We start from the raw sequence: 27695 nt of genomic DNA on the forward strand, positions 1-27695 counted from the left end.
AGGGCAGGGTTAACAGCATTTCCTATTCTGGAGTGCAACTTGGGGGCTAGAGCAAGGTTTGGCCGAAGCCCCTTAAATGGTATCTGTGAAGGCCTTATTGAAAAGCAAGAGGGACTCAATAGCTATTTGTCCTGGTTAAAGCACTTTCATTAAGACATTGGTGTGGACCACTAAGGTGTTTGAACTTTGCCACCCTACGCATGACCATGGCTTAAAAAGCGATCTCCATAGTGGCTGGACCTAGGGGGTGGGAGGAGGTCCGACTCAGGGGAAGGATCAAAGTCACTAGCTTTCTGAAGTCAATCATACCAATTTTTCTTGTGGTATGGTTGCTCAATCTAATCACAAGAATAATAATCATAGTCTGAATCTGTGCCAAATATGCGATGCAACATATGTGTCCTTCCTGTGGGGGTGGTAAGTCAACAGGGTGAGGTGGCGCCTTGATTGAAGCCAAGCTCAGCCTCAGACGAGGCTGTAACAGCACCAACTCTGAGTCAGCGAGCACAATGGGAACCTTGTCCTCTGGTACTGATGGACTCAGCATTGACGCAGAAGCTCTGGGAAACAGCGTGGTTCCAAAGGCTGAGTCTAAATGGGTACCAAAGGAGGCTTATGGTGGATTCGGAGCATCCAACAGGCGCTGAGGGTGAACCTGCTAGTGATAACCTAGAGACAGGGCCTCTAAGCTCTTTTGGGCTTGAATGTGTAGCAAAGTGAGTCAGTAAGGATCCAAAGAGTCCAAGCATATTCTTGCGGAACTCTTCAATCTACCTCAGTGTCTCAGACGGCCCCGGAAACCCGAGTTGTGCCATGCCAAGTTGTGGGATAGGCTCCGACCTCAATAGACCTCAGGAGCGTGATCATGAGGCATGGTGATGCCCTCCTGCCTTCTCAGGGAAGCGTGAGTGGCAGGAAAGGGGAGGGTCCCTCTTGTATTTTTTGTGCTTTTTCTTCAACTTACCTGAAGACTTTGAGCACTAGGACGACCAACCCTGAGAACAATTCCTGTGACTTCTGGACCAGCAATGGGACAGAAAACTACCCTTTGTCTTGCACCAGTCTCGTCCTGGAGTCTTCCAGTGCTTTGGTACCTTAGTTTCGCCTTACTGTCTCATATGGCTTTTAGGTTTATGGATGAAGTCACTGCAAGCTTTGGAGTCAAGGCTTGACCTGATGGGGGATCTGTCAAAGACATGTGTTTGCAACAGTCCTTACAGACTTTAAAACATGCACTTTTGGGAGGTAGCATTTCCCTTGGACACTGAATTTTCGAATGTTATGAGTTAAAACAGGTCTCTGAGAGACAAGTGATAGCTCTAGATCAATGTCTGGTCTCAGGGAAAGAAAGGAACTGACACCAGCGGACAGGAATGGCGCCTATATAGGCCCTGCTCACCACTGCTGGAGCAGAATGGTGTTAGTATAGATCCACATGGCGCTACCTAACCACACATAGAGGTACAGCATAGTTGTTTCTACCCATACGCTCACCCAGCTCGACTTTGGACCCGAAGGCTTCTTTTGTGATAGATATTATTAGGCTTGGGGAGTCTGCCCTCGCTGGTCCTTAAACCTCATGAGGAGACTAAGTCACAAAAACTGCCAGCACTTTCATTGAAAAAGTAATCAGCTCAAATAGCAAGACTATAAACTAATAGCACTGGGACTCCATGTTAAAAATAGGGTACATTGCTGTGACTCAGATACCCTGGTGAGCAAGAGGAATTGGAAGATGGAAGTATGCATCCTGTAGGTTCAAGTACACCATCCAATCATTAATGTTTAGGGTGAAAAAAACTTGTCTCAAATACAGCATTTTGATCTTGAACTGTTGAATGACAAAAGTTCAGAAGGCGGAGATCCAGAGTGGGACTCAAAATTCCATCCTTCTGGGGACCTAGTACAGTTAGTAAATCCTGTGCCTTTTTCTTCTCCAGGCAATATCTCTGGGGCTGCTTTTTTCAGAAGGGCAAGTATCTCTGCTGTGAGAATTAAGGTAAGCCTAGAAACAATGACCTGGTATAGGGGGGGGCGGGATAGAAAGGGAAGGGCATAGCGGAAGGGTACGGCATAACCCTTGTGTAAAGAAATGACACTTTTTGTATGGTCACCTCCTCCCCCAGGTTTTTAGATTAATGCTGCTGGTTTTTCGACTCTGAGTGTGTACTGAGACCTGTTTAACAGACCTCAGTGCCGGTGCCCTTACTCTTAAACTGATATATTGAATTGGCTTTGTCCCAATTGGTTTAGTTAGCTTACCTGTAAGTCCCAATTAAATGGTAACCAGGGCATGCAAGTAAGAGGGTCCCGCTAGGGACTGGCGCACTGGTTGCACCACCCTCGGTGAGACACAAGTAAAACAAGACTCGCAGCCTGCCATTTGCAGGTTCAAAGGGCAGTTTTAATTGCCAACTCGACTTTGTCATTTAACCTTTTCCGTGCGGATGACTGAACCACTCCGTCATCAGCCGCGGTGGCGCTGTGCTGATGACGGAGCGGTTCCGTCATGGCCCGGCAGACGCGCCTGCGCGGTGTGGATTCCGCGCCTGCGCTGGGTGTTCTATTGAGCGGGCGGGGCCATGACGGAACCGCTCCGTCATCAGCACAGCTCAACCGCGGCTGGTGACGGAGCGGTTCCGTCACCAGCATGGACCCGCCGCGCGGCCGCCCCGCCCCCATAGCGCTGCGGCGGAATAGCCGCCACAGCGAAGGGGTTAAAGTAATTGAAAAGCCAGACTTTCCCACAGTATATGTGCAAGTCACCTACATGGCAGGCCTATCGAGTCCTAAGGCAAGGTATGACAGTCCACAGGAAGAACATGCAACTTTACATGTCCTGCCAGTGAAAACACAGAACTGTTGCCTATACTGTGAAAAACACTTCAACGCCTGAGTGGCGAATGCAGTTACATGCTGACCCCTCTGCTGTGCTAACTGTTGAACGGAGGGACCAAAGTCGATAGTCCAAGGTATCAAACAACTTGTTACATTAAGTCCGACTTGATTCTCAGTTTGAAATTAATGTAACAAGCTACAGTGTGGAAGTTTAGAAAAGTTGCCACTTTGTTATCTTCAGTACTCTCTGCCTTTACTGGTGTTGATCCTCGCAATGGTGGTGATGTGCTGGTCCAGGTCAAAGCAACAGCGGCAATGCGTTTGCTCTGATGAGCGCAGAGGCTGCGATGCAGAGTTCTCTGCTTCGTTGTATAGGCTGTCGTCTTCAGAGAAGCGAAGATCTTGAGCCGGGGTGAGTGTCGTGCAGTGCTGGTTCCAAAGCCAATGTGGCAGAGTCAATCCTTACAGCTGAGGCAATACGCTGGTCTGGTCACGCAGTGATGTGTCGGTTCTGGCCCACGCAATGGTGACGATTCTGGATAGGAATACGTGGGTTTCGTTAGAGCAAGCACCTTAAGCCTCACTTCCAAGGGTCCAGGACTGGGATGGCACCACTTGGCAGGGCAGAATCACACATGGCAGAGTCCAGGTACAGCAGCAGAAGAGTTGGATGTTTTTTATTTCCCTGAGACTTCTGATTAGTAGGCAAGCCAGCAAGCACTTGGAGTATGTATGTATGTATGTATGGATGTGTGTTCTTATATAGCGCTCGATTTTACCCTTGGGCATCTCGGCGCTTGCCTTGGGAACATGTCCTGGTTTTTCCCTGTGAGATCACCCGTGCTGGGCACCCCCAAGGTGAAAGCCGGGCATCCCCAAGGTGAAAGCCAGGCATCCCGCCGCGGGGGGCCGTTGTGGAGATTAAGCAAGCTTGTTGCCCAGAGCTGCATACTGTGAACTTGTGCTTAGAGTGGGCACCGAAGCGAGAATGATCGAGTCTGTGGACAATTGGTTTCAGGACCCTGCCGCGTCGGGAATCGAACCCTGGTGCCGGGTCTGACCTCAGCTTCAGGGTATGCCTCCTCTAACCAGTGAGCCACACTTCTCCACTCTCCACTCCACTCTGGGTTCAAGTGATGGAGGTCCAGTCTTCTCACCCGAACAGGGGAATAGCAGGTCATCACAGCAAGGCAGCTGAGCAGCAGTTCTTCTTCCTGGTAGTGGTCACAGGTCCAGAAGTGTACTCAGGTCAGGATTTTGGAGGTCTAGTACTTATACCCAGTTGTGCTTTTGAAGTGGGAGTCTTCAAACAAGGGTCTTTGAAGTGCACAGAGGTCCTCTCTTTCTGCCCTGGCTCCAGACTCATCACAGGGGGTATGCAGCCTTTTATGTCTGGACAGGACACAGCCTATTCAGGTGTAAGTGTGAGGCTGTGCCCAGTTCCTCCTTCCCATTTCCTAGGATGGCTCATCAAGTCACACCTAAGCTCCCTTTGGGTGGGGCTGTCTAGAGAGAATACACAAAGCCCAGTTTTCGCCCACCCTAGACTGAACAGAGACAGGCACTAGGCAACAAATGGCTAAAGTAAGAAAATGCCAGCTTTGAAAAAGTGGCAGTTTCAGAAGTGCAATTTAAAATATAACTTCACAGAATTGCAATTTAAAATACGACTTCACCATGAGTTGTGATTTTAAATAGTGATTCTAGAGACACCAGACTAGGGGTCTTATCTCTTCCCAATTGGAAATGACACTTCTAAAATGTAATAAGGTATTCTGAATGTTATCCTATGGAAGAGATAGGCCTTGCGGAGGTGAAAAACGACGTTGGGAGTTTTTCACTACCAAGACAAGCAAACATAAAAGTACATGTCCTGCCTTTTAAATACATTGCACCCTGCCCTCTGGGTTGTAAAGGGCCTACCTTAGAGGTAACAAATGCATAAAAAGGGAATATTTGGGACTAGCAAAAGGGTTGTTTTGCCAGTGCAGTGCCAGGCCTGAAACATGGCCAAATGGCTACTTAAGTGGGTGGCACAATCAGTGCTGCAGGCCCACTAGTAGCATTTCATTTACAGGCTCTAGGTACAAGGTGTACCACTTTACTAGGGACTTATAAGCAAATTAAATATGTCGATTGGGGATGAACCAATGCTCCCAAGTTTAGGAGACAGAGCACAAGCACTTTAGAACTGGTTAGTAGTGGTGAAGTGCACAGAGTTCTAAAGCCAGCAAAAACGAGGTCAGACAATTTGGAGGAGGGAGTAGGCAAAATGTTGGGGGGTGGGCATCCTTAGGCTGTCCGGTCTAACAGCTTGGAGTTATGTTTTGTGCTAAGTCACCAAAGAGAGCTGTCATGTCTGTGGCCAACCTCGGTTTTCAACATGCGCAGAATGGCATAATCCCCTTCGTGCTGGTTGGAGAAATCCATGCGCACTGCTATAAATGTTTTGTCAGAAAATTCTGTAAAAGAACTCATTAAAGCAGGGCTACAGAACTAATGTAAGTTTACAGAAGCAGCACCTATGTATGGCGACATGCAGTCATGTTTGGAGGCATGATGGAGTTAAAAAAGTGAAAAGGCAGGAAGGTGGTGTCACCTGCCACTGTGCAGAAGCTATTGGAGGATTGTCCAGGTCAGGTCTGGAGGGGACTATGCCTAAAAGGCTGTTAGTATGGGTATTTGGAAGGTACTATCAATGAACCTGTGCTCTGTATGGACGACAACATGATTGATGCCATGGGAAGGGGAAACCCCTGTGGGGGGGGGGGGGGGGGGGGGGGGTTAGGAAAACACCACACCTTTGCAATGGGAAGGAGAGCTCAAAGTCTCATTAGTTAGACTGACAATTATGCAAGTGACAGAAGATGGATATTCAGCACTAATATAGTATGGATGCGGGTTCCTCTCAAGTGCAGCAAAAGTGAGTAGGAATAGAAGCTCTGCAAAGACAATCATCAAAGAAAAAGAGTGATACTGACGATATAAATCTAAAAAACTATGACAGTGTGTGAAACAGTACATTTCGGGAATTGGCATACTTCTGTTTAAGCGGAGGGAGAAAACATATCAACTTGCAGTCTATTTACCTGGTTGTCATTGGTATCACTTGGTATGTTTTAAGTTGCATGTTTCTTTGACTGCACGCAGCATCCTGGGAAAGGATGATATTCATCACCTCGAACAGTTGTTCTATCCTTTGATCCTGCCGCAAGTCTTCACCACCTTTTACAAGAAAAGGGTACTCCCTCTCGTCATCGCCTCTTAAAATTATTCGCTTTGGTTTTCGAATGGACTTCATTATTTTCACCTTAATGGAAACAAGTGCTTTTTGAGATTTTAAGATACCTGACACTTTTCCTAATTCAACAAACCATTATTTTAGAATAACGCTCTGAATCTTCATAATGATAGCTTATCCATAAGAAACAAAAACAATCATACTGTAAATGCATGTGATAACCTACATTAATTGTAAATCACACTACGACTAGAACAACGTAAAACGAAGTCATGACACTCAAATGTGTGTTATGTTGATTATTTTGGGTTAAACAGAAATACAGAATTTGCATTTTTTGAGAGGCTGCACACCATGCTTTCATAAAGCTAAACATAACTACTTAAGTGAAGAATCTCCTCCCCCTAAAAGAAATTTCCATACCCGTTCATCGAATCCTGAAATCTTCACATGGTATTCTGGCAAAGGTTTAGATTTTCCATCATACTGACCTGAAAATATGTTGCACGCATTGAATTATAAATAAACATACACATGAAGAAAAGTGATTTTTATGACAACACTAATTTATCAAATGATGGCCAACAGTCGCTTACAAAGATATACTTAGTTGCAAAGCAGATCTTTAAAATCCAGACCGTATTGTGGTAAAACAGAGCATTGAGAACATAAGAGATTTCTATAAAACATCTCAAACATAACGATAAAGTGGTAAGAGCATGAACATTTCCTTAAGAGTTAGTGTATTTTGCAATTTAAGTCAGCAAGATATTCGTGCACGGATGGCTGAACGGGGCATTGAATTAAACAACTCAATACCTAGACATCAGTTCTAATCATGCAGATGTAAATTGTGATTAAAGTCCATAACTGCATGCCATTTCCGGAGTTGTCTTCTTTGACGACATGGTGAGAGAAATTTATAGGGAGGGAACTCTTGGACACTGAATAGGGGGTGCACTGAGGTAACCTAAGAGGGTTGCAAGAAATCCCAGATTTAAATACATCTAAATAAATTATTTACAGAAGCAAAAGGTCTTCCCTGAGCATACACAATAATGCCTTAGAATATCCCCAGGCGTCAGACTGGATCTGGAAAGTTTTCGTCTACAGTACCCCTGCGCGTCTGTAGGCGTCGTCTGCGGCTCCGCGTCCTTCGGCGTCGTGATCGCCAGGATGACGTAGCTGGAGTACTTAGACGCCGCCCTCGCGCGCTGATGTCAGTTCTGTACATAGCTTTCCGCGCCAGGAACGCAAAGCCATGCAAGAAATCGACACTGGTGCCATGAAACTAGGGCCCTGACAGGGAAAGTCCTTAACCCTAGATATCGGTTCGCAGAACGGGGAAGATGGGTGGGGCGGTAAGGAATCTAACACTAATGTTTCTTACAGATAAATCGTTACCGAAGGTAAGTAACTTGTGCATCTAAAAGAAACACGTCAGTGTTAGATTCCTTACCTTAGAAAAGATACCCCAACAATACCAACCCCGGTGATGGGTCTGCGAAACAAAATCACACCAGAAAGTCCTGGAGAACGGAACGGCCAAAGAAGTCGACTCTCCGGACTTGGCTGTCCAGGCAGTAATGCTTGGCAAACGTGTGCAGCGAGGCCAACGTAGCTTCCTGACAAATGTCCTGCAAACGGGACTCCCCGTCCCAAGGCAGTAGTAGCCACCGTGGCCCGAGTGGAATGGGCGCGCAGCACCTCAGGAGGTTCCTTTTTAGCCAAGAAATAACAGATCTTGATGTACAAAACGACCCACCGAGAGATGGTCCTCTTGTGCACCGCCCGTCCCTTCTTAGCGCCCGTGTAGCCATCAAAAAGTTGGTCGTCCACCTGGAACTGTTGTGTACGGTTCAGGTAAAAAGAGAGCGTACGTTTTGGGTCCAGACGGTGGAGCCTCTCTTCCTCTTTCGAGGGATGCGGAGGCGGAAAGAAGGTGGGCAAGGTAATGGTCTGGCTGATGTGAAAGACAGTAACTACCTTGGGTGGAAAAGAAGGACGAGTCCCCAGAACAACTTTGTGCAGATGGACAGAGAGGAAAGGAGGCTTAGAAGAAAGAGCCTGGAGCTCACTCACTGTCCTGGCAGAGGTGATGGCAACCAGGAAAGCAGTTTTGAGAGTCAGAAGACATAAAGGACAGTTATGGAGCGGCTCAAAGGGAGCACACATTAGATAGGTTAACACCAGATTCAAGTCCCACTGAGGCATTACAAAGGGAACAGGTGGAAACACGTGAGTAATGCCTTTCAAGAATCTATTTACAACAGGGGACTTGAAAAGAGAAGGCTGACCAGGAAGCCTCAAGTAGGCTGAAACACCCAAAAGATATCCCTTGATAGTGCCCAGAGCAGAGCCCTGCTGGGCCAGGGAAAGAAGAAAGAGGAGAACCTCAGAAAGAGGGGCAGAAAGGGGATCAACAGCCTATGCTGTGCACCATGCCACAAATGTGTTCCACCTGCAGGCGTATACCATTTTCGTGGAGGGACGCCTGGCTGACAGAATGACATCACAGACTTTAGGAGGCAAGTCAAATGGCATCAACTGTCGTCGCTCAATCTCCACGCATGTAGGTGGAGGCTGGACAGGTTTGGGTGGAGGACAGTCCCTTTCTGCTGCAACAGAAGATCCTCCTGAAGAGATAGTCAAATCGGGGCATCGATTGACAGACTGAGTAGCTCGGGATACCAGTATATTCGTGCACAATCCGGAGCCACAAGGATGACCTGGGCCCGGTTGCGCCTGATCTTCTTCAGCACTCTGGGCAGAAGTGGCATAGGCGCAAAGGCGTATAACAGACGACAACTCCACTCACGACGAAAAGCATCTCCAAGCAAGTGCCACCTTGGAAATTCCAACACGCAGAACTGATGACAATGCGCGTTCTCGTCGGTGGCGAATAGATCTAACCAAGGCTCTCCCCACTGCCGAAAGAGACCTTGTGCCAAGTCCAAGTTCAGATGCCACTCGTGATCCATCATGGAGGTGGAGACTGGACAGGTTCGGGTGGAGGACCGTCCCCTGCTGCTGCGACAGAAGGTCCTCCTGAAGAGGCAGACGAATCGGGGGATCGACAGACATGCTGAGAAGCTCGGGATACCAGTATCTCCGTACCCAGTCCGGAGCCACAAGGATAACTTGGGCCCGGTCGCGTCTGATCTTCTTCAGCACTCAGGGCAGAAGTGGTATAGGTGGAAAGGCGTACAACAGACCACAGCTCCACTCGCGACGAACAGCGTCTCCGAGCGAGTGCCGCCTTGGAAATCCCAACACGCAGAACTGATGACATTGCGCGTTCTCTTCTGTGGCGAATAGATCTAACCAAGGCTCTCCGCACTGCTGAAAGAGGCCTTGCGCCACGTCAGAGTTCAGACGCCATTCGTGATCCATCATGCACCGACGGCTGAGTTCGTCCGCCCTGGCGTTCAGGGGCGTTCAGGGAGCCTGCCAGGTGTTGAACCACCAGGGTGATACCCTGATGTTCCAGCCATGTCCAGAGGCGCAGAGTCTCCTGACAAAGGGTCCGCGACTCCACCTCGCCCTCTTTGTTGCAATACCACATGGCGGTGGTGTTGTCCGTAAACACCTGCACTACATTTCCCTGGACAGAGGGAAGGAATGCCTTCAGTGTAAGTCGGATCGCCCGCAGCTCCAGAAGATTGATATGGAGCCGGGACGCCGCCAGACACCAGAGGCACAAGTTACTTACCTTCGGTAACGATAGATCTGTAAGAAACAGTAGTTAGTGTTAGAATCCTTACTTTAGAATATCCCCAGGTGTCAGACTGGATCCGAAAAGTTTTGCATAGCAGTACCTCTGCGCGTCGGTAGGCGTCGTCTGCGGCTCCACGTCCGTCGTCGGCGCCGGGATGACGTAGCCGGAGTACTTAAGACGCCACCCTCGCGCGCTGACGTCAGGTCTTATACACAGCTTTTCCGCGCCAGGAACGCAGAGCCATGATAAAAACCCACACTGGTGCCATAAATCTAGGGCCCTCAAAGGGATGTACCTTAACCCTAGATATCGGTTCGCAGAACGGGGAGGATGGGTGGGGCCGTAAGGAATCTAACACTTACTACTGTTTCTTACAGATATATCGTTACCGAAGGTAAGTAACTAGTGCATCTGAAAGAAACAGGTTAGTGTTAGATTCTTTACCTTAGAATAGATACCCCAGCAATACCAACCCCGGTGGTGGGTCTGCGAACCAATGATCACAGCAGAAAGTCCTGGAGAACAGAACAGCCGAAAAAGCTGTCTCTCCGGACTTGACTATCCAGGCAGTAGTACTTAGCAAACGTGTGCAGCGAGGCCCACGTAGCTGCCTGACAGATGTCCTGCAAGGGGACTCCCCGACCCAGGGCAGTAGTAGCCGCCGTGGCCCGAGTGGAATGGGCCCTCAGCCCAACAGGAGGCTCCTTTTTTGCCAAGGAGTAACAGATCTTGAGGCACAACACGACCCACCGAGAGATGGTTCGCTTGTGCACCGCCCGTCTCTTCTTCGCGCCCACGTAACCAACAAAGAGCTGGTCGTCCACCAGGAACTGGCGTGTGCGGTCTAGATAGAATGAGAGCGCACGTTTTGGGTCCAGACGGTGGAGCCTCTCTTCCTCTTTCGAGGGATGCGGAGGCGGAAAGAAGGTGGGCAAGGTGATGGACTGCCCGATATGAAAGGCTGTAACTCCCTTAGGCATGAGAAGGACGAGTTCTCCAAACAACTTTGTCTGGATGGACAGAGAGGAAAGGAGGCTTAGAAGATAGAGCCTGGAGCTCACTCACTCTCCTGGCAGAGGTGAGGGCAACCAGGAATGCAGTCTTAAGAGTCAGAAGATGAAGAGGGCAATTGTGAAGTGGCTCAAAGGAGCGCACATCAGATAGGTAAGAACAAGGTTTAAGACCCACTGAGGCATCACGAAAGGAACAGGAGGGAACATGTTCATGATGCCTTTCAAGAATCTATTTACAACTGGGGACTTGAAGAGAGAAGGCTGAACAGGAAGCCTCAAGAAGGCTGAAATGGCCGAGAGATAGCCTTTGATAGTGCCCTGGGCAGAGCCCCGCTGGGCAAGAGAAGGAAGAATGAGAACCTCTGAAAGGGGGGCAGAGAGTGGATCCACAGCCTTTGCTGTGCACCATGCCACAAATGTGTTTCAGCTGCAGGCTGTTGGACTTGGCCCTCTTGGCAGGGTCATCCCTGAACTTTTTGCCTTCCTCCAATATTCTCTCTGACCTGTTTTTGTTGCTTTAATGACTCTGGGCACTTTACCACTGCTGACCAGTGCTAAAGTGCATATGCTCTCCCTATGAAAAGTGTATATGTGATTGGTGTCCATGATTGACTTATTTGGTTTACTGTCAGTTCCCAGTAAAGTGCACCAGGAGTGCCAAGGCTTGTAGATACAAATGCTGCTGGTGGGCTTGCAGCACTGGTTGTGCCACCCACAGAAGCGGCCTAGTAAAATGTGTCTAAGGTCTGCCATTGCTGAACCTGCATGCAGTCTGGCACTGACATGCTGACTGCGCAAGTGCACCTACTTGCCAGTCCCTAAACCTTCCCTTAACTTCATATTTGTCACCCCTATGGTAGGCCCAAGGGTAGGGTGCATTGTAAGCATAAGGTAGGTCAAGCCCTGATGTGTGTGGCATGTCCTAATAGTGAATTACAGCCAATATCGTTTTTCACTATTGTAAGGCTACATACCACAAAACACACCTGTAGTCTTGTCCATGTGTATTAAATCAGTTTATACAATTTTGCCATTTCTCTCTCAAAACTAAGTAAAGTGATATATATCACATCAAGGGGGAAGACATCCCTTAAGGATAAGACACCTCACTCACCCGAGGGTGACATGCTTCATCATAGGGGTCCTCCTTACCAGTATTGAAAACCTAGTCAACACTGGGAGCTACTACTTCAAGAATTTAAGGAAGGAGCTCAGAGATGTTTTTTAGGAGAAGGATAGTAATCCCATATGTGAGATGATAGGTGTAGTGAGGTTGGCAGCGCTGTGTGAGAAAATAGAAGGTGAATTAAAAGTGCCTAAGTAGACTCCACTGTTACTCACTTTATTCTAGTGTGCTACCTGACAGGATTAAAAATGAAACAGCACAGTGGTATAGATATATGACCACTGTCACTTATGTGGTCGACATGTTTCAGCCTATTGATCAAAACCCTTTGTATCAGCGGCTTTTTTCAGGACAAGATGTAATTGCTGCTGCCCCGGGGCGAGCTCTTTAGAGTGACGAGGTACCGACGGACAGAGCGGGGCCTCCCTCCAGAGCAGCCTGTCTGGTAGAGGTGAGGCAGGGCTATCCTACAGATGAGGATAACCTGGGTATAACCTGATAAAGAAAGAAAAACAGGAACACCGGTGTTGTATAAATTCTATTATTATTTTTCACTGTTTGCAGCAGCAATTACACAATTACATCTGGTCCAAAAGAAAGCTACGGCTCGGGTTGGCAGCAGTCACAGTGTTTGGGCCAGGTGGGGCTGGTCCTTACTTTGCGAGCTGTGGCTCGGTGGGCAGAAGTCGCGTTGCTCGGCGGGACAAGGGTGCACAGGCTCTTTAGAGTGTGCAACAAATTTTCACGGCGCACTCAGCTTTCTCCGTCAGCGCTGCTTGGAAAGGCAGCACACTCAGCAGCTTCTTCTTCAGGGAGTTAGAGCCCAATGGTCCTGGGGCTCAGTTCAGGGGGCAGGTTCACACGCAAGCCCTTGGAGATTGTTTTAAGAATGCACAAGTAGAACAAAGTCACTTCAGTCTTTTCCTCTCCTTCTTGCAGCAAGGCACCCACCACAGGCCAGTCTCCCAGGTTAGAGACAGTACTCCTCCATGCAGCTTTTCCAGGTCCTTCTCGTCGGGCAGAGGTTCTTCTTGGCGTAGACAGGATCTGATTTTTTAGGAGCAGGGCTCCTATCTTTATACCCAAAATCCTTTGTTCTTTCAGGCCAGGGGGGCCTTTGCTTAATCCAGTTCAGTTCCTAAGCATTTTGTTTTGGAGACTCTGGCTTTTCTTTCAGTGTACAGGGCAGAGACATCAGAGGCTCCCCAGGGGGTGGAGCCAGCATTGAGGTGGCAGAGCACAGCCCTATTCAGAGCCAAGGGGCACTCGTACCACCCATCCTGGTGTAATCTCTCTATTCACCACCTGGCAGCCCAGATGGTCTCCTGGAATTCCCCAGCCCTGTCACTCAAACAAACCAGACAGCAGATACACATAAGAGCAGAGACGGGCTGAAATGGTTAGGCAAGCAAACACCAGCTTTCTAAAAGTGGTGTTTGCAAGCACAGGATATTAAAATAAACTTTACTAAAAGATGTATTTTATTATGCCGAGTTCAGGCATACCAAACTTGACTTTCTACCATGTTCCCTGAGCCTGCTGGGATTATAGAGTGTAACAATTCCAGCAGCCCATTCTGGCCTATGAGAACAGGTAGCTTTCCAATAGTGAAAAATGAAAATGGCTGTAATTCACTATTAGGACATGCCACACACATCAGGGCCTGTCCTACCGTAATTCTTACAATGCACCCTGCCCTTGGGCCTACCATAGGGGTGACTCACATGAAGTTAAGGGAGTTTTAGGGGCTGGCAAGCGTGTGCACTTGCCCAGCCAGCATGACAGTACCAGACTGCACGCAGGTTCTGCAATGGCAGACCATAGACACATTTTACAAGGCTGCTTCTGTGGGTGGCACAACTAGTGCTGCAGGCCCACTAGCAGCTTTTGGAGTTACAAGCCCTGGCACTCCTGGTGGACTTTACTGGGGTCTGACAGTAAACCAAATAAGCCAATCATGAAAACCAATCAAGGTATACACTTTTCATAGGGAGCACTTGCACTGTGGCACTAATTGGCAGTGGCACAGTGCTCTGAGCAGCTAACACCAGCAAAACATATGAGGCACATCAGAAAAAAGTGGAAGGGAGACTCACGCCAAGGTGCCAGGTCTAACAGCCTCGAAGGGGAGGGAGTAGCCCCTTCGGACGATTTGCAGCACCCACCTGTCCGACGTGATGGTGCGCCAGTGGAGGAGGTGTTGGCGAACCCTGACCCCCACTGGCGTCGAATGGGCCTGAAATGCCGGACTAGGAAGGCTTTGAGGCAGATGCTGCGGGAGCGGATGTGGACTGACCCTGCCGTTGTCCCCCGGCACCACCACAGCCGTTATAACTTCCGCGACCGCGTTGAGGTTGGTTCTGCGCCCTGTGGCTGGATGTGTGGGGTTGCCCCTTCCTTGGCCACGAAAGGGGCGAAAAGCGTAAGTTTGCTGGCGCTGGCCTAGGCCCAAGGACTTGGCCATAGCCCTGGAGTCCTTAAAACGCATTAGCCCACTATCCCCTTTGTCGCCAAAGAGGCGACGGCCATCGAAGGGCATGTCCATGAGCGTGGCCTGGACATCCCCCGAGAAGTTGGCAGACCTTAGCCAGGCGTGGCGACGAATCGCCACTGTCGTGGAAATCACCCTGCCGAGCGAGTCTGAGGTGTCAAGTCCACATCTAATGGAGTACCATGCTGCATGCCGCCCCTCCGGCAGGGCTTGGGCGAGCCATGTCCGGGCCTCTTCCGGACACTGTGGCAGCATGTCTGCAACTGTATACCACAGAGAGTGGGTGTAACGGCCCAAAAGGCAAGCGGAGTTGACAGACCGCAGCCCCAAACTCAGAGAGGAGAACAGTTTCTTCCCAAACTGATCATACCTTTTGGATTCCCGATCCGAAGGAGCGGTTGGTAATGCGGTCTGGGACATAGAGGCCTGAATTACCAGGCTCTCAGGGTTAGGGTGAACGGACAGAAAGCAGGGGTCGCCTGGAGCCGGGTGGTGGCATCCGGCCACGTTCCGATCCACAGGGAGGCCTGTAGAGGGCTTGGACCAGGTGCCCATCAGAACGTCGGTGTGGGCTTCTTAAATGGCAGCAGAGTTTCTGAAGAGCTTGCTGACGGTTTGAGCACCTCGGTGAGGAGGTTAGTCCTCACGGCCGCAACATGGAGCTCAAAAGCCAAGGCCTTGGCCGCCCTGTTCAACACCAAGCTATAAGCAGCACCCTCCTCCGAAGCCACGGAGGGAGGAGAGATGAATCCAGCGTCAGGCGAAGTGTCTAGACCACTGGCTTCCCCCAGCTCGTCTTCCCAGTCCTCACTTAACTGCCACTGCTGTGCCAGAGGGTCCTCAGACCCCTCCCAGTCCTCTCCTTCATCCATGTGCTGAACACCAGGCAAAAATGATGGAGCCGGGTCGTAGGTGAATTGCTCATCCATCGGTGTCGGAGATGGCGCGGCTCTGGCGTCGCACCCGGATCGGGGCTGAAACCAGGGGTGTCGTCGCCCGAAGAGGGCACCGGGAGTGACACCCTCGGGGTCGGCGCCGGCGCAGAAGTTGTGAGGTCGACTGGTGACGACCCGGATCCAGGCCTGGATTCTTCGGGCCATGCGGCATTGGGACCGGAGTCAACTACGGCGCCGGGGCCGAAGCACCCGCCGGGGCCGGAGCCGCCGGGCCGTTAGAGCTCCCAGTCGGCTCCGCGGGGCCCGAAGGTGCCTCGTTGGGTTCCGACGGAGGGAAGTGAGTCTTCATGGCCATGAGGAAAGCACTTATCTACCCAGGCGTCGCATGCAGCCCAGGGACCGGCGGGTATGGGGCTGGACACGGCGCCTGCGGCTCCGGTGGAGCCCCTCGGGTGGTGTCGCCCGAACCCCCGGCCGCGTCGCGCGACCAGCGGGGGGAGTTGGAAGAGCGATGACGTCTATTCAACTTCTTTTTCAAATGCCTCGACTTACCGGAGGACGTGCAGCCGGACGAGTAGTGGTGACTCGACGAGCGGCGATGACTGCGGCTCCGCGACCGGTCCCCCGACTTCCTCCTCGACCGGGACCTCGAGCGGCATGGAGCCAACTGCCAGAGCTCGAGCAGCTTATGGGACCGCTCCCGTCTAGCCTTCGAGGTCAAGGCCCGGCAGTCGGGGCACGACTTGTCATCATGGTCAGCCCCGAGGCAGTAAAGGCACCGACGGTGGGGGTCGGTCACCGACATTAGGTGGTGACAGGCGTTGCAAGGTTTAAACCCAGGCATCCCTAACGGCACCTCGAGTCGAAGTCGAGTCGAAAAGTGATCAAAAGAGATCAAAAAAGTTAGCAAAAAAATGACTAGAGTACTGCTCTTCCCGGATCTGCGCTTGCTGGCGCGGAAAAAAGAAGAACTGACATCAGCGTGCGAGGGTGGCGTCTAAGTACTCAGACAACGTCATTCCGCTATCACAATGCCGCCGACGGACACGGAGCCGCACACGACACTATACGACGCGCAAGGGTACTGCTGACGAAAATTTTCCGGATCCAGCCTGGCGCCTGGGGAAAATTCTAAGGTAAGGAATCTAACACTAACCTGTTTCTTTCAGATAGGCTCACCACCCCCATCCAGAAATAAGGAAGGGGAGTCAGTCCCAAGACAGACAGAACACAAACTTTCAAGCCACCCCAGCATAGAGAGTAACCACCCCCCCCCCCAAGGAACAAGGGCAAGCCTAGCCAGATGACCCCTATTCGGAGGTAAGCAGAGGGGCCAGGACCCCCTCGGCAACAACAGGAATGGAAGGGAGGGGAGGGGAGGACAGAGATTGAAGGTAAACCCCCCCAAACCGGAAGTAACCAGAGCAGCGGGGCACAGAAGCACCGTAACCCCATTCTCCAAGGAACCAAGAGGAGGAATGAACTACAACCAGACTGAGCCTCCCGTCAGGAGCAAAAGAAGGTACTCACAGGAGACACAGTTCCCCACCAGGAGGCGAGCACCGAAGACCAACCCAAGGGTCCTCACAAAACGGGGAGGAAGGGCGGTCCGTGAAGGAACCTGCGGCTAGAATCATCTCTATCAGATACATCGTTACCGAAGCCAAGTAACTCGTACATCTGATAGAGACTACTAGCCGCAGATTCCTTCACGTAGATAGATACCTTAGCAATACCCACGGGGAAGGAGGGTCTGCTAAAGCACCCCACCAGCCTAGAAGGAACAGAAGGTCCAACAGGGAACCAGATCTGCGGGCCAGAAGAGAAACTTCATGCCAGGCAGGCAAGAGGAACCACCACAAGGGGAACACCACCGTCCCCAGAGGGCGTATGAGGAAAGGGAGACTGAAGAGGCCCGTACCCTCACAGCAGAAGAACCAAGGGCAAGGCTAGACAGGCCGAAGCACCTCACTCCCTAACAAGTCAACAGAACTTCCATTCAATACCAAGACAGGAAGAGGAGGAAGAGGAAGAGGAAGAGGAAGAAGAAGAAGAAGAAGAAGAAGAACAGAGTACCCAAAAAAAAGAGGGAAAGGAAGGCGAGCCCCCTCCCGATGGAAGGCAACAGGCCAGCCAGGAAAGCGTCAACAGTCATAAGCTGCCAAAAGCAAGATGAACCGCCCAGGGTGCCAGAAAGATCAGGCAGTCTACGCCTGACAAGGGAGCACTCGGAATCACCCCAGCCCTCAGGACAGGGGCAGGAAGGTGAGAAAATGCCCGACCACAACACTAGGAGGGGCCGCACACCCGACCTCAAGAAGCAAAAGCAACATACAGAAACGCCATGGAGAACCAGCACCCGAAGGTGACCAGAACTCCCTAGCAGAGCGCAAGCTATATAACAGCTACCAATACCCCACTTAGGGTACGGTAAGTCCCAAGATATGGGAACTCTCTTTTGAAGAACTTCCGCAGCAGAGGAAAAAACAAAAGGGCCACGCGGAAAAAACACCCCGCAGAAGCCTTGACAAGCAGTTTAAGCAAGGCAGAAGGCCTAATCTCAGGGCCAAGTCAGCTCAACAACTCCAGCAAAACACACACACACAGTCAACAAAGGGCTGTCCAGCAGCGAACAATGCCAAAGTCCCAAGGAGGACTCAGTGGCCAGAAAACATACTCCCCAGTCAGAACAAGCGGCCTAAGAAGGCCCAGAATCAGCCCAACTCAGCAGTTACTGAGGAGGGGAAGGAGGAGGAGAATAAGGTGGAAGAGGAGGACGAAGCCCTGCCACGAACCTTTGGATGGTGGAGTCAACTGGGGCATGGAACAACAGGCTGCCGTCAAACGGAAGATCAAAGAGCCGCTCCCGAATATTTTCAGGGAACACGTCATCCTGAAGCCAAGCATGGCGACGGAGGGCGACTGAGGAAGCTATGGCCCGGCCCAGCACCTCCGAGAAGTCTAGAACGGAGCGGGAAAAAACCTTGCTAGCTCCCGGCCATCCACAGCATGGTGCCGTAAGTCCACCTGGATCGTCTCCTAGGAGACTGCGGATCCCAGAGACTCAGCCAAGTCCCACAAACTAGAGGAGGCCCTAGCCAAAACACACAAGGTGTTAAGGACCCGCAGAGCAGCGCTGGTAGAGGCGAACATTTTGCGCCCCAAAGAATCCAGCCAGCGGGCCTCCTGGGACGGCGGAGTCAACAGTGGAGGCAGGGAGGGAAAGGCGGTACGCAAAAGTGGACTGACAGCAGAGGGGTGGGGGGAAGGCATGCTGGGTCACGGGGTGCCGGAAAATGCCGGCGCAGAAGCTGCTGAGGTACCGAATCCCCTGAGGCGGGACGCCTCTAAGCCCTTGTCAGGGAAGAAAGGAGCGAACCCTCAAAGGGAAGTAAGATCTCTTTCCCACCAGAGCCCTGGTGGAGAACCTCCAAGAGATGGTCAACCAGAAAGTGAGCAACCGGGTCACCCATGCGCAGAATGTCCACGGCCGTGGACACCCCGTGAGCAAAGGCCGCACCTGCCTCCGTAGGACCCTGCAGTGGAGAAAGCAGCTCCTCAATGGGCGACGGCTGCAAATTAAGGCGGCCGTCCCCGAAACCAAGCGGGACGGGCAAGGGCCAGACCTGGAAGTCAGAAGGAGCCGAAGAATGAGGAACCTGCCACTCTTCCGACAAACACCTCTGTCTCAGGAAAGGCGGGGAGCCGCCCTTTGATGACACTGGTGAAATAGATACCACGCGGCGACCAGTCTCCGGGGAGGATGACACCAATATACAGCCTGCCTCTGGAGAAGACGGAGCGTCCGAAGACGAATCCGCAGCACGACTCCTGCGTGGAGCCGTAGAATCCGCTGCCTGAGGCAGAACGTCGGCACCACCCGGCGTTGCCGGACAGGGTTCCTCCAAGTCACACCGCATCGGGGACCAGACACCTACTCAACCCCCGCCGAGGCAGCCACCTGCGCGAGGGAATGAGATGGGCCTGGGTAGTGACACGAAGCCTTCAGCCAGCCGCGGCCAAGAATGTGGCGGAGATCGCCCAGCAACCCATGTGGCAGCGCCAGAGATGATTCAACCTCCGACTCGCCCTCCGACGAGGCAGCCGCCCGTGGGGAGGGACGAGAGGGTACCGAAGAGGGACGAGGGATCCTTACCCAGCCACGACCCATAGCGGGACGAGGAGGGTCCACGACCCCTGTGGCTCCGCACTGTCCAGCCGTAGGGGCGTCACCTCGGCCTTAGACAGGACCACCTTGTCAAAGGACTGAGAGGGGCTCGGGGATGTGACCTGAACCCGGTGACCTCCCGCCGCACCACAGGGACTCCCGCAGGAGTTTGCCGCGAGGCAGAGACGACGTGGCCTGATGGAGGTGCCCCCGAGGAGCCGCACCCCAACAGCACCACATAATCCAAACCTGGACCCGAACCAGTCGACGCCGGGGCCGAATTCGCCGGCGCCACTGCGGAGGGCTCAGCGCAAGGTAAGGGATCCGCCGACGCCCCAAAGGGGGAGGAGAAGACACCAGCGAGGCCTGCAAAGCCGCCGCATATGTCTCCATCTGGACTCTCGACGGCCCAGCACCGGGAAACGGTGGATAGGACGACATGCGGGGCCGCATCACCCGCGGAGAGCCCACGCCCCCGGCAGGCCGGAACCCAGCCCCCGGGGACAAACTGCGACACTTACCCATCGGGGAGCGATGCTCACGCGACATCGGAGAAGGGCGCGGACGACGACCACGGTCATATCTGAAGCCGCCCACCGAAACAGACCTAGGGGAGGACGTCGACCTGGAGAGACGCGCGCCGAGAGAAGTTTCATCCGGCACTCCCGCCGCGACTTCGGTTTCAACTGTTGGCACGCCGCACAATCAGTGGTGCCGTGATCCCCCCCCAAACACCACATACAAATGAGGTGAGGGTCCGTCGCCGGCATGAGATGCCAACACTACATGCAAGTCTTGAAGCGCGAGGGCATTCGCACACTGTTCCACAAAAACAAGGGACAATGGAAGGCCCGTAGCAAGGACCGGTTCCGCGTTGTACGCGGAAAAGGAAAAAACTGACGTAGGCGGCCGGGGAGGGTCTTATGTGACCTCTGTGACGTTTCGTACGTGGACTACGCCTGGGCGGAGTTGCGTGGTGTCGCTCCGCCCCCGGCACACAGGGATGCTGTGACAAAAGTTTTCTGGATCCAGTATCACGCCTGGGGATAATTCTACCTGAAGGAATCTGCGGCTAGTAGTCTCTATCAGATATGGGAAGTGCACAAGTGGTACAAAAGAAGCATCTTGCCGATCTGCATTTTCGAGGCTCTGGCCGGATACCGAAGAATCTGCAACACAGGACACGGACTTTCAGACATCTCCGAGGCGGACACAAGTCTCCAGCAAAGCGGAGACCTGTAGCTATCTCCCGAGACGTGGAACCGGAACTCCTGGACATCCTGCAATTTTGCAACTGTACCTTCTTCCCGAAGTTGTGCATTGGGGTATTTGAAGCCCCTGCCCCGAGCACCTTTTGCACCGAAGCTCAGAGGCCTACACTCCACAAGTGTTCCGTGGGCCTGCTTTCTTCACCGCAGCTCGAGGCTCCTTCGTAATCCTTATTCCGTTGGCTAGTGGGTCCCCACGAAGGACAACCCTTTGTTTCTTGAGATTTCCTGGGTGTTCCAGACGTGCTCTGACTCCCCTCCAAAGGGTGAGTCCCTCAGACCTTGCTGGTCTGCACCGAAGCCAATCTTGTCATCTTGCCTGGGTTGCTATTGCCAAGGCTTGTTGGTTCCAATCCGGATGCCGACGCTGCAGCACTCAACATTCTTCGTGGGACAGCTATAATCCAGCTCCTGGTCGTCGTCGACGCCTTCTGGTCCTCGTGGCTGAAGAGTCAAGCTTCACCTACTTCACATTAAAGCACCCAACATCGGCTGGCATCTTACTGTGGCCATCCTGGTCACTGGCTAGTGACCCAGACTCTGACCCCTCTGCTTTCAGGTTCTTCAGATCTCCGATCCACCCTTGGATCCACCCGGGCACTTTTCCTCTGGTCGCCTGCAGCACTTCTTCGCAGCTCTCCATTGGAATCGATGACAAAACCTGAAACAAAAAGACACCTATGCACCCGGCTTCCCTGGGTGAGGTAACACGAGTACTCCGGTGCTCCTGTGGGTTTTGACTCTAGAAGTGTAAGTCTAAAAGGGTTCCATGGTAGTTCACTCCCAAGTATCCTTAATCTTTAAAATTGTAACTTGTATTTCCTCCATAGAAGTCAATGGTGAATCGCAGCTGTGTTTAGACACTGCACGCATCCCCGTGGGTCTCCTGCGTCCCTACCTTGGGTGGTTCCTGGTTGCCCCAGCGGTTCTACAGGCCCTAGGCCTCACTTCTATCCCTCACATGGTTCTTATACCATTTTTTAGTATATGTTTGTGAGGCCCCTCGGGCAAAACATAGACTGTGCTAGTTTACTGTGTGCTATTTAAGTCCTTGTATTGTACTTTGGCCCCTAGCCTCATACAGAGACTAGAGGGCTTGTGTTTAGAATAAATATATATATTTTATATATATATATATATATACCTTGTGTGGCGTACTTTCATTTGATCATTCAAGAGTTTATTGACTGGTAAAACAAGTTGCTTTAAATTCCTTCAAGACTTAGCCTGAAGGCTGCTCTCCACAGCTACCACTAGGATAGCTTTCTATAAAGCTTGTCTTCAACCTACCATCAATAAGGGTCGTTTGGACTGGTGCAAGGTGCCCACTAGAAGAGTGAACATCATATGCTAGGCCAACTTCTCACATGAGTTGCAAGTGGAAAAGAGAAAAAACTGACGTAGGCGTAGGCCTTATGTATCCTCGATGACGTCACAAATGCGGACGACATCAGGGCGGAGTCACGTGGTGCCGCACCCAGGCGTGCAGGGATGCTGTGGCAGAAAAGTTTTCCGGATACAGTCTCACGCGCCTGGGGATAATTCTACATTAAGGAATCTATCAGATTGTCTGGGTAAAAGCTGGTGTATGGAGGATTAACTGAAAGAGCTTGAAGCTCGCTAACACTCCTGGCTGGTGTATTAGCCAACAAGAAGGCCGTCTTGAGAATTAAGACTTGAAGTAGACAGCTTGCAGTGATCCAGAGGGACAAATTAAGGTGCCATTGGGGCATGATGAAAGATGTAGGAAGGAAGAAATGATGTATGTCCTTAAGAAAACAAGAACATTTTAACAGTGAGGGCTGATTGGGCATCTGGAAAAAAAGCAGTTATGACCAGAATGTAACCTTTAATGGTGTCCAGGGAACGTCCTTGAGGGCTAAAGACAGCTGAAATATTAACATCTCTAACAAAGGTGCTGTAAGCGGGTCAACATGACACAATGACCACCTGGCCCCAATTGTGTCCCAGCTGTAGGCTTGTACAGTCGTAGCCGAGGGACACCTGGATACCAAGATAACATCAGAGATCTTGAGAGGCATGTCAAAGGCATTCAACTCCTGCCGCTGCTCAAACTGCACGCATGAAGATAGTGTGTGCATAAGTTTGGATGCAAACCCCAGCTCGGCTGCTGCAACAGAAGGTCCTACTGGAGAAACAGCCTGTTCGGAGGACAGATGATAATGATCAGGAGTTCGAGATACCAAACTCTCCTTGCCTATTCTGCAGCCAGTAGGATAACTCGGACACAGATGGTCCTGATCTTCTTGAGAACCTGAGGCAAGAGCTTTATCGGCAGAAAGGAATACAGTAGTTCCCAGTTCTAGTCTCCAAGAGAGACATTTTGGAAACTCCAATGCGCTGAAGTGCTGACACTGTTCGTTCTTGGTGGTGGCGAATACACCGAGCCAAGGTTCTTCCCATTCTTGGAAGAAACCTTGTGTCACCTCTATGTGCAGATGCCATTCTTGATACGCAAGGATCGGCACCTGAGCTTGGCTGCACGTGCCGTTTAGAGATCCCGTCAGGTACTGAACAATCTGTAGCGACAATCCTGTCGCTACAGCCAAGTCCAGAGGTGCAGGGCCTTCTGGCATCGAGTCCACAACCCCATTTCACCACATGGCAGTTGTGTCTGTTAACACCCGAACCAGCCTTCGTTTGATGGATGAGAGAAAGGCGTTCAATGCCAAGTGAATCACCCTCAGCTCCAGAAGATTGATGTGGAGCTGGGACTCTGCTTGAGACCAGAGTCCTTTGATCTCAACCTCCCCCAAGTGGTCTTCTCAGCCCAGAAGTGATGCAACGGTTACCACGGTCAGCTCTGAGTGTGGAAGGGAGAGGGGTCTGCCACTGGTCCAAACGCGGTCCATTAGCTACCACTGTAGATCTTTTGCAGTCTCTGTCGTAATCTGGACAAAGGTCAAAGAGGCTCCTCTGATGCTGTGTCCACTAGAACTTGCGGCCACAATGTAGAGCCCGCATGTGCCATCGGGCATGCTTCACCATCACCATGCAGGAGGCTATTAGGCCCAAAAAGTCTCAGAATCAGTTTCAGTGAAATCTAGGACTGAGGTTGAAACATCACCAAAATAACTCGATGTCCCGGGCTCTCTGCTCTGTAGGGTACGTGCGGAACTGCACTTTATCCAGAATACCCCCAATGAAAGAGAGCATCTGAGATGGAGTCAGGTGTGATTTTGACATGTTGATAGTGAACCCAGTGAATGCAGGAGGTTAGCCATAGTCTGGTGGTGGGTATTGACTGCCTGAGGTGAAAGTCTTCAGCACTCAGTCGTTGAGGTAGGGAAAGACTGGGACCCCTGAACTCGGATGGTGAGCTGCAACCACCGCCATTACTTCCGTGAACATCCATGGAGCACTGGTGAGGCCCCAGGGGAAAATAGCAAACTGGAAATGCTTGTGGCCTACTGTGAACCCAGGTAACGCCTGTAGGCTCACAGGACAGGGATGTGAAAATAAACATCTTGCAAGTCCACGGCTACCATCCAGTCTCCTGGGTAAACAAGACCTGAGCCAGGGTGAGCATCTTGAATTTCTCTTTCTACAAGAAGGAGTTGAGGGGGCACAGATCTAATTTTGGACGGAAGCACTCACCCTTTTTTCGGTATAAGAAAGTAGCAGGAATAGCAAAAACGTCCTAATTCTGGTGCTGGCACCCTCACAATAGCTCCCTTGGCCAACAGAGCCTGCCCATTCCGGCAGAGCAAGAGATGCTCTTCAGTCCGACACTCTGAGGACAGTGGCAAAGGTGCAGGGGTTTCTAGAAAAGGAAAGGCATAACCCTGCTAAAACAATTTGAAGCATCCAGTTGTCAGATATTAAGGCTTGCCACTTGGGCAGAGGGTGCTGGACTCTGCCTCCAGCAGAATGGCTGTGCTGCTTGAAGGGCATGCTAAAGGGGCATAGAGGCTGTAGGGGCTGGATGGGCAGGTATTGGACATGCTGGCTTTGGTTCCTACATCCTCTGTGGGAGCTGCACCCACTGCCACAAAAAAGCTGGGTGGCCTGTCGTCCATGGGGGTTTTGCTGGTACGGCCAGCACAGCAATGGAAGGAGTGAAAGGAGGAGTGCAGCTGGTGCAAAGCCTGGAAAGAGCCTAAGGATCTGGTGGTTGCTCAACTCTTTTAAAGCTCTATAGGCCATTATCGGCCTAGTCACTGAACAAGTTGGAACTGTCAAAGGGCATGTCCATTAGACCCGACTGGACATCACCCCAGAAGCCAGTTGACTGGAGCCAGGAATGGCAGTGTAGTGCTACTGGGGAGGCAATGCCACGTCCTGTGAAAAAAGTAGTGTCCAACCCACACCGGATAGAAAACTTTGCTGCGTCCCTGCTACAAATATTGGCCTGGTTCAGTATGGATTTTCCCTCTTACGAGACCATGGGCACCACTTGGTATTTGGTATGGGAACAGTGGCCCCAAGAGGCACGCAGTATTCACTAACTGCAATGCTAGGCTGGTGAAAGAGAAGATTCTCTTTCCAAAGGTCTTCAGCCTATTGGATTCCCTGTCCAGGAGGAGGTCGGGCTTTGATGAAGTTTGGAGGTTGGGGCATGCACCATGAGGCTTTCTGCCATAGGGTGAGGAAGATGGGCGGTGGTGATGGGCAATCACCCTGTGCACTGGAATACCAGTGCAGGGCTTGGCCGAAGTCCCCAGAAGAGTCTCCATGAGGGCTTCACTGAAGGGAAGCAGGGGCTCTGAGGGGGATAACCCAGACTGAAGCAACTTTGTTAAGACGTTGGTCTTAACCTGCATGAAGGGTAGCTACAGGTTGCAGACCTCCACTACCCTCCTCACCACCACGGTGAAGGATGAGCCTTCCTCCGTGGCAGGTCCCAAAGATAAGACCACAACTGCATCTGGAGATGTATCCAGTCCGGTTGCATCTCATACCAGTTGTCATCTTAGTAAGGATGGGCTATCTCGCCGGAGGGGTCAAAAAAGCAGTAGATGTCGTCTTCACCTCCCCAAAGTCCAGTTTCACACTCAGCTTGTAAAAGGCAAGGGGAAGTGTGCCCGAGCCAGAAGGGATAGCGTCCGGACAATGAGGTTCATGTCATTGGGTGAGGCCAGCGATGTTGGGTGGATACGGTCTTGGCGGCAGAGTTAGTCTGGGTCCATCAGCATAACAGAAGGACCCAGTTGGTGATGGGAGCAAGATTCCCGACAGTACTCCAGCCGGGGCCCCTCTCGGCTCCGTGGGTCCCAAAGGCACACCAGAGAGTACTGGTGTCCCAAAAATAGAGTGCACTCCTTCAGTTGGGCATAGGTTGCTTCAGGAAAGTGCGGAGCGAATCCGGCCTCTGGCTCTACTGTGGTAGTGCACAAGCGGGACCTAGAAGCACAAGATCGAGGGAGAGAAGAAGAAGTAAGCCTAGACGCCTTCTTGTGCTTCTTTGACTTACCCGACTTTGATGATGACGATTTGGACTTCGAAGAAGACTGATCGAGAGAGAGACTCCAGGACCGGGCTTTAGCTCATCCACAAGATTAGGACCAGGAGCGACAAAACGCCTTCTTGTGCTGCACCACCAGACCACTTCAAGAGTCGCTCTCGGATAGCCTTTAGTGCATCAACTGGCAGATGGCGCAGGCCCTGGGTTTGTGGCCTGACCACAGTTAGAGCAAGTGGAGATCAGAAATAGAAATCTGTCTGAGATATTCCCAAAAAGTCTTAAAGAATGTGGGCTTGTTAGAGGACACTGGGAGTTATTAGAAGTCTCAGAAACACATGTTTAAGCAATGTTACAAGACAGGCAAGTGGCTAATGTTTTAATATGAGGTTTCCATCATTCCACCTGCAGTACACAAGAATTTTGTCTGAAAATATGGACACATGGCACGGAATATCAGATATCTACAATGAGATGGAAACATTTGTATAGTCAAGTATAAAATTATGTATGCTTCTAAAGAAATTCAGAAATATGGTGGCATTTGAAAATTAATTACACAAACATTCCGGTTTACTGCTGAAAGAGGAAGTGTTGTGTGTTCACACATGATATTAAATCAATCGGAACCAAATAAATTCACTCAGAGATTTCTATGTTTCCATAAACAATCAAGAAAGGATAACAAAGGTCCTGTTACACACTGTACAAAGACTCACAATTTTAAGTACACAAGTTATGTATTGTGAACACTGCCATAGAGGTTACAAACCAGGTATTTCCAGATCATTCCTCAAAAATTCAGGTTTGAATTCACTCATCCAAGGAGAACATTCTTTCAGGTTTCCTGGTTCTTTCTGACATTCTTTCATTTTTGAAAACAAAGAATCTGTGACTGTGGTGAATGATTTGAGTTCCATATCCAAGAGTTTCGAGCCTCCTTTCCCAAAGAGTTTATCCATTTCCTTGCCATAGGCCTGAAATTGACAAAATGAATTAGAATGACAAGTGAGCCATTAATTTAAAGACTTTAAAAATTATTTATAAATTAATTGCCAAAAGAACAAGTTACTTACCTTTAGTAACGATCTTAATGGTGTACACTTTATCTAACCAAAGATTTTTCACCTTGTGGATAATGCCCAGGCATCAGACAGGATCTGAAAACTTTCACAATGTTTCTCTTTGACGCTGCTAAGTGGCATTGTGTGGCTCGGCACCGACTTCGTTTTGCTCCAGAAGTGACTAACAGGGCCCCATATAAGCGCCACCCAGACAATAACACCAATTTCTTTCAGGGCGGTCTGTGTCCTCAAATGCAGAGTGTATCTGCAAATCGGTATGCCCAGTATGCAGATCTCTAGATTTGGACCATTTTAGATGAGAAAGAGTACAGTTCACAGAAAGGGGAGGAGGAAAGGTCAGGGAGGAATCTGCGATTCGGTAAGTAAATCCGTCAGAAAGATCATTACAGAAGGTAAGTAACTTCTGATGGATGCTTCTAACTGCAGATT

General features: G+C 50.9%; 1 protein-coding gene across 1 annotated transcript in view; it reads right to left on the reverse strand.

Moving 5' to 3' along the window:
• PRKDC (protein kinase, DNA-activated, catalytic subunit) overlaps positions 1 to 27695 on the reverse strand; it is a 2818033-nt gene that overhangs the window by 282772 nt on the left and 2507566 nt on the right. Inside the window, exons 77-79 of the mRNA XM_086965729.1 lie at positions 26954 to 27158; positions 6503 to 6570; positions 5928 to 6148 (exon numbers count right to left, since the gene is read on the reverse strand). Coding sequence (XP_086821855.1) covers positions 5928 to 6148; positions 6503 to 6570; positions 26954 to 27158 — 494 coding nt within the window. The remainder of the gene's footprint in view (positions 1 to 5927; positions 6149 to 6502; positions 6571 to 26953; positions 27159 to 27695) is intronic.

This window comes from Lissotriton vulgaris, chromosome 4_1 (genome assembly GCF_964263255.1).
Source record: "Lissotriton vulgaris chromosome 4_1, aLisVul1.2, whole genome shotgun sequence".
Taxonomy (NCBI): Eukaryota; Metazoa; Chordata; class Amphibia; order Caudata; family Salamandridae; genus Lissotriton; species Lissotriton vulgaris.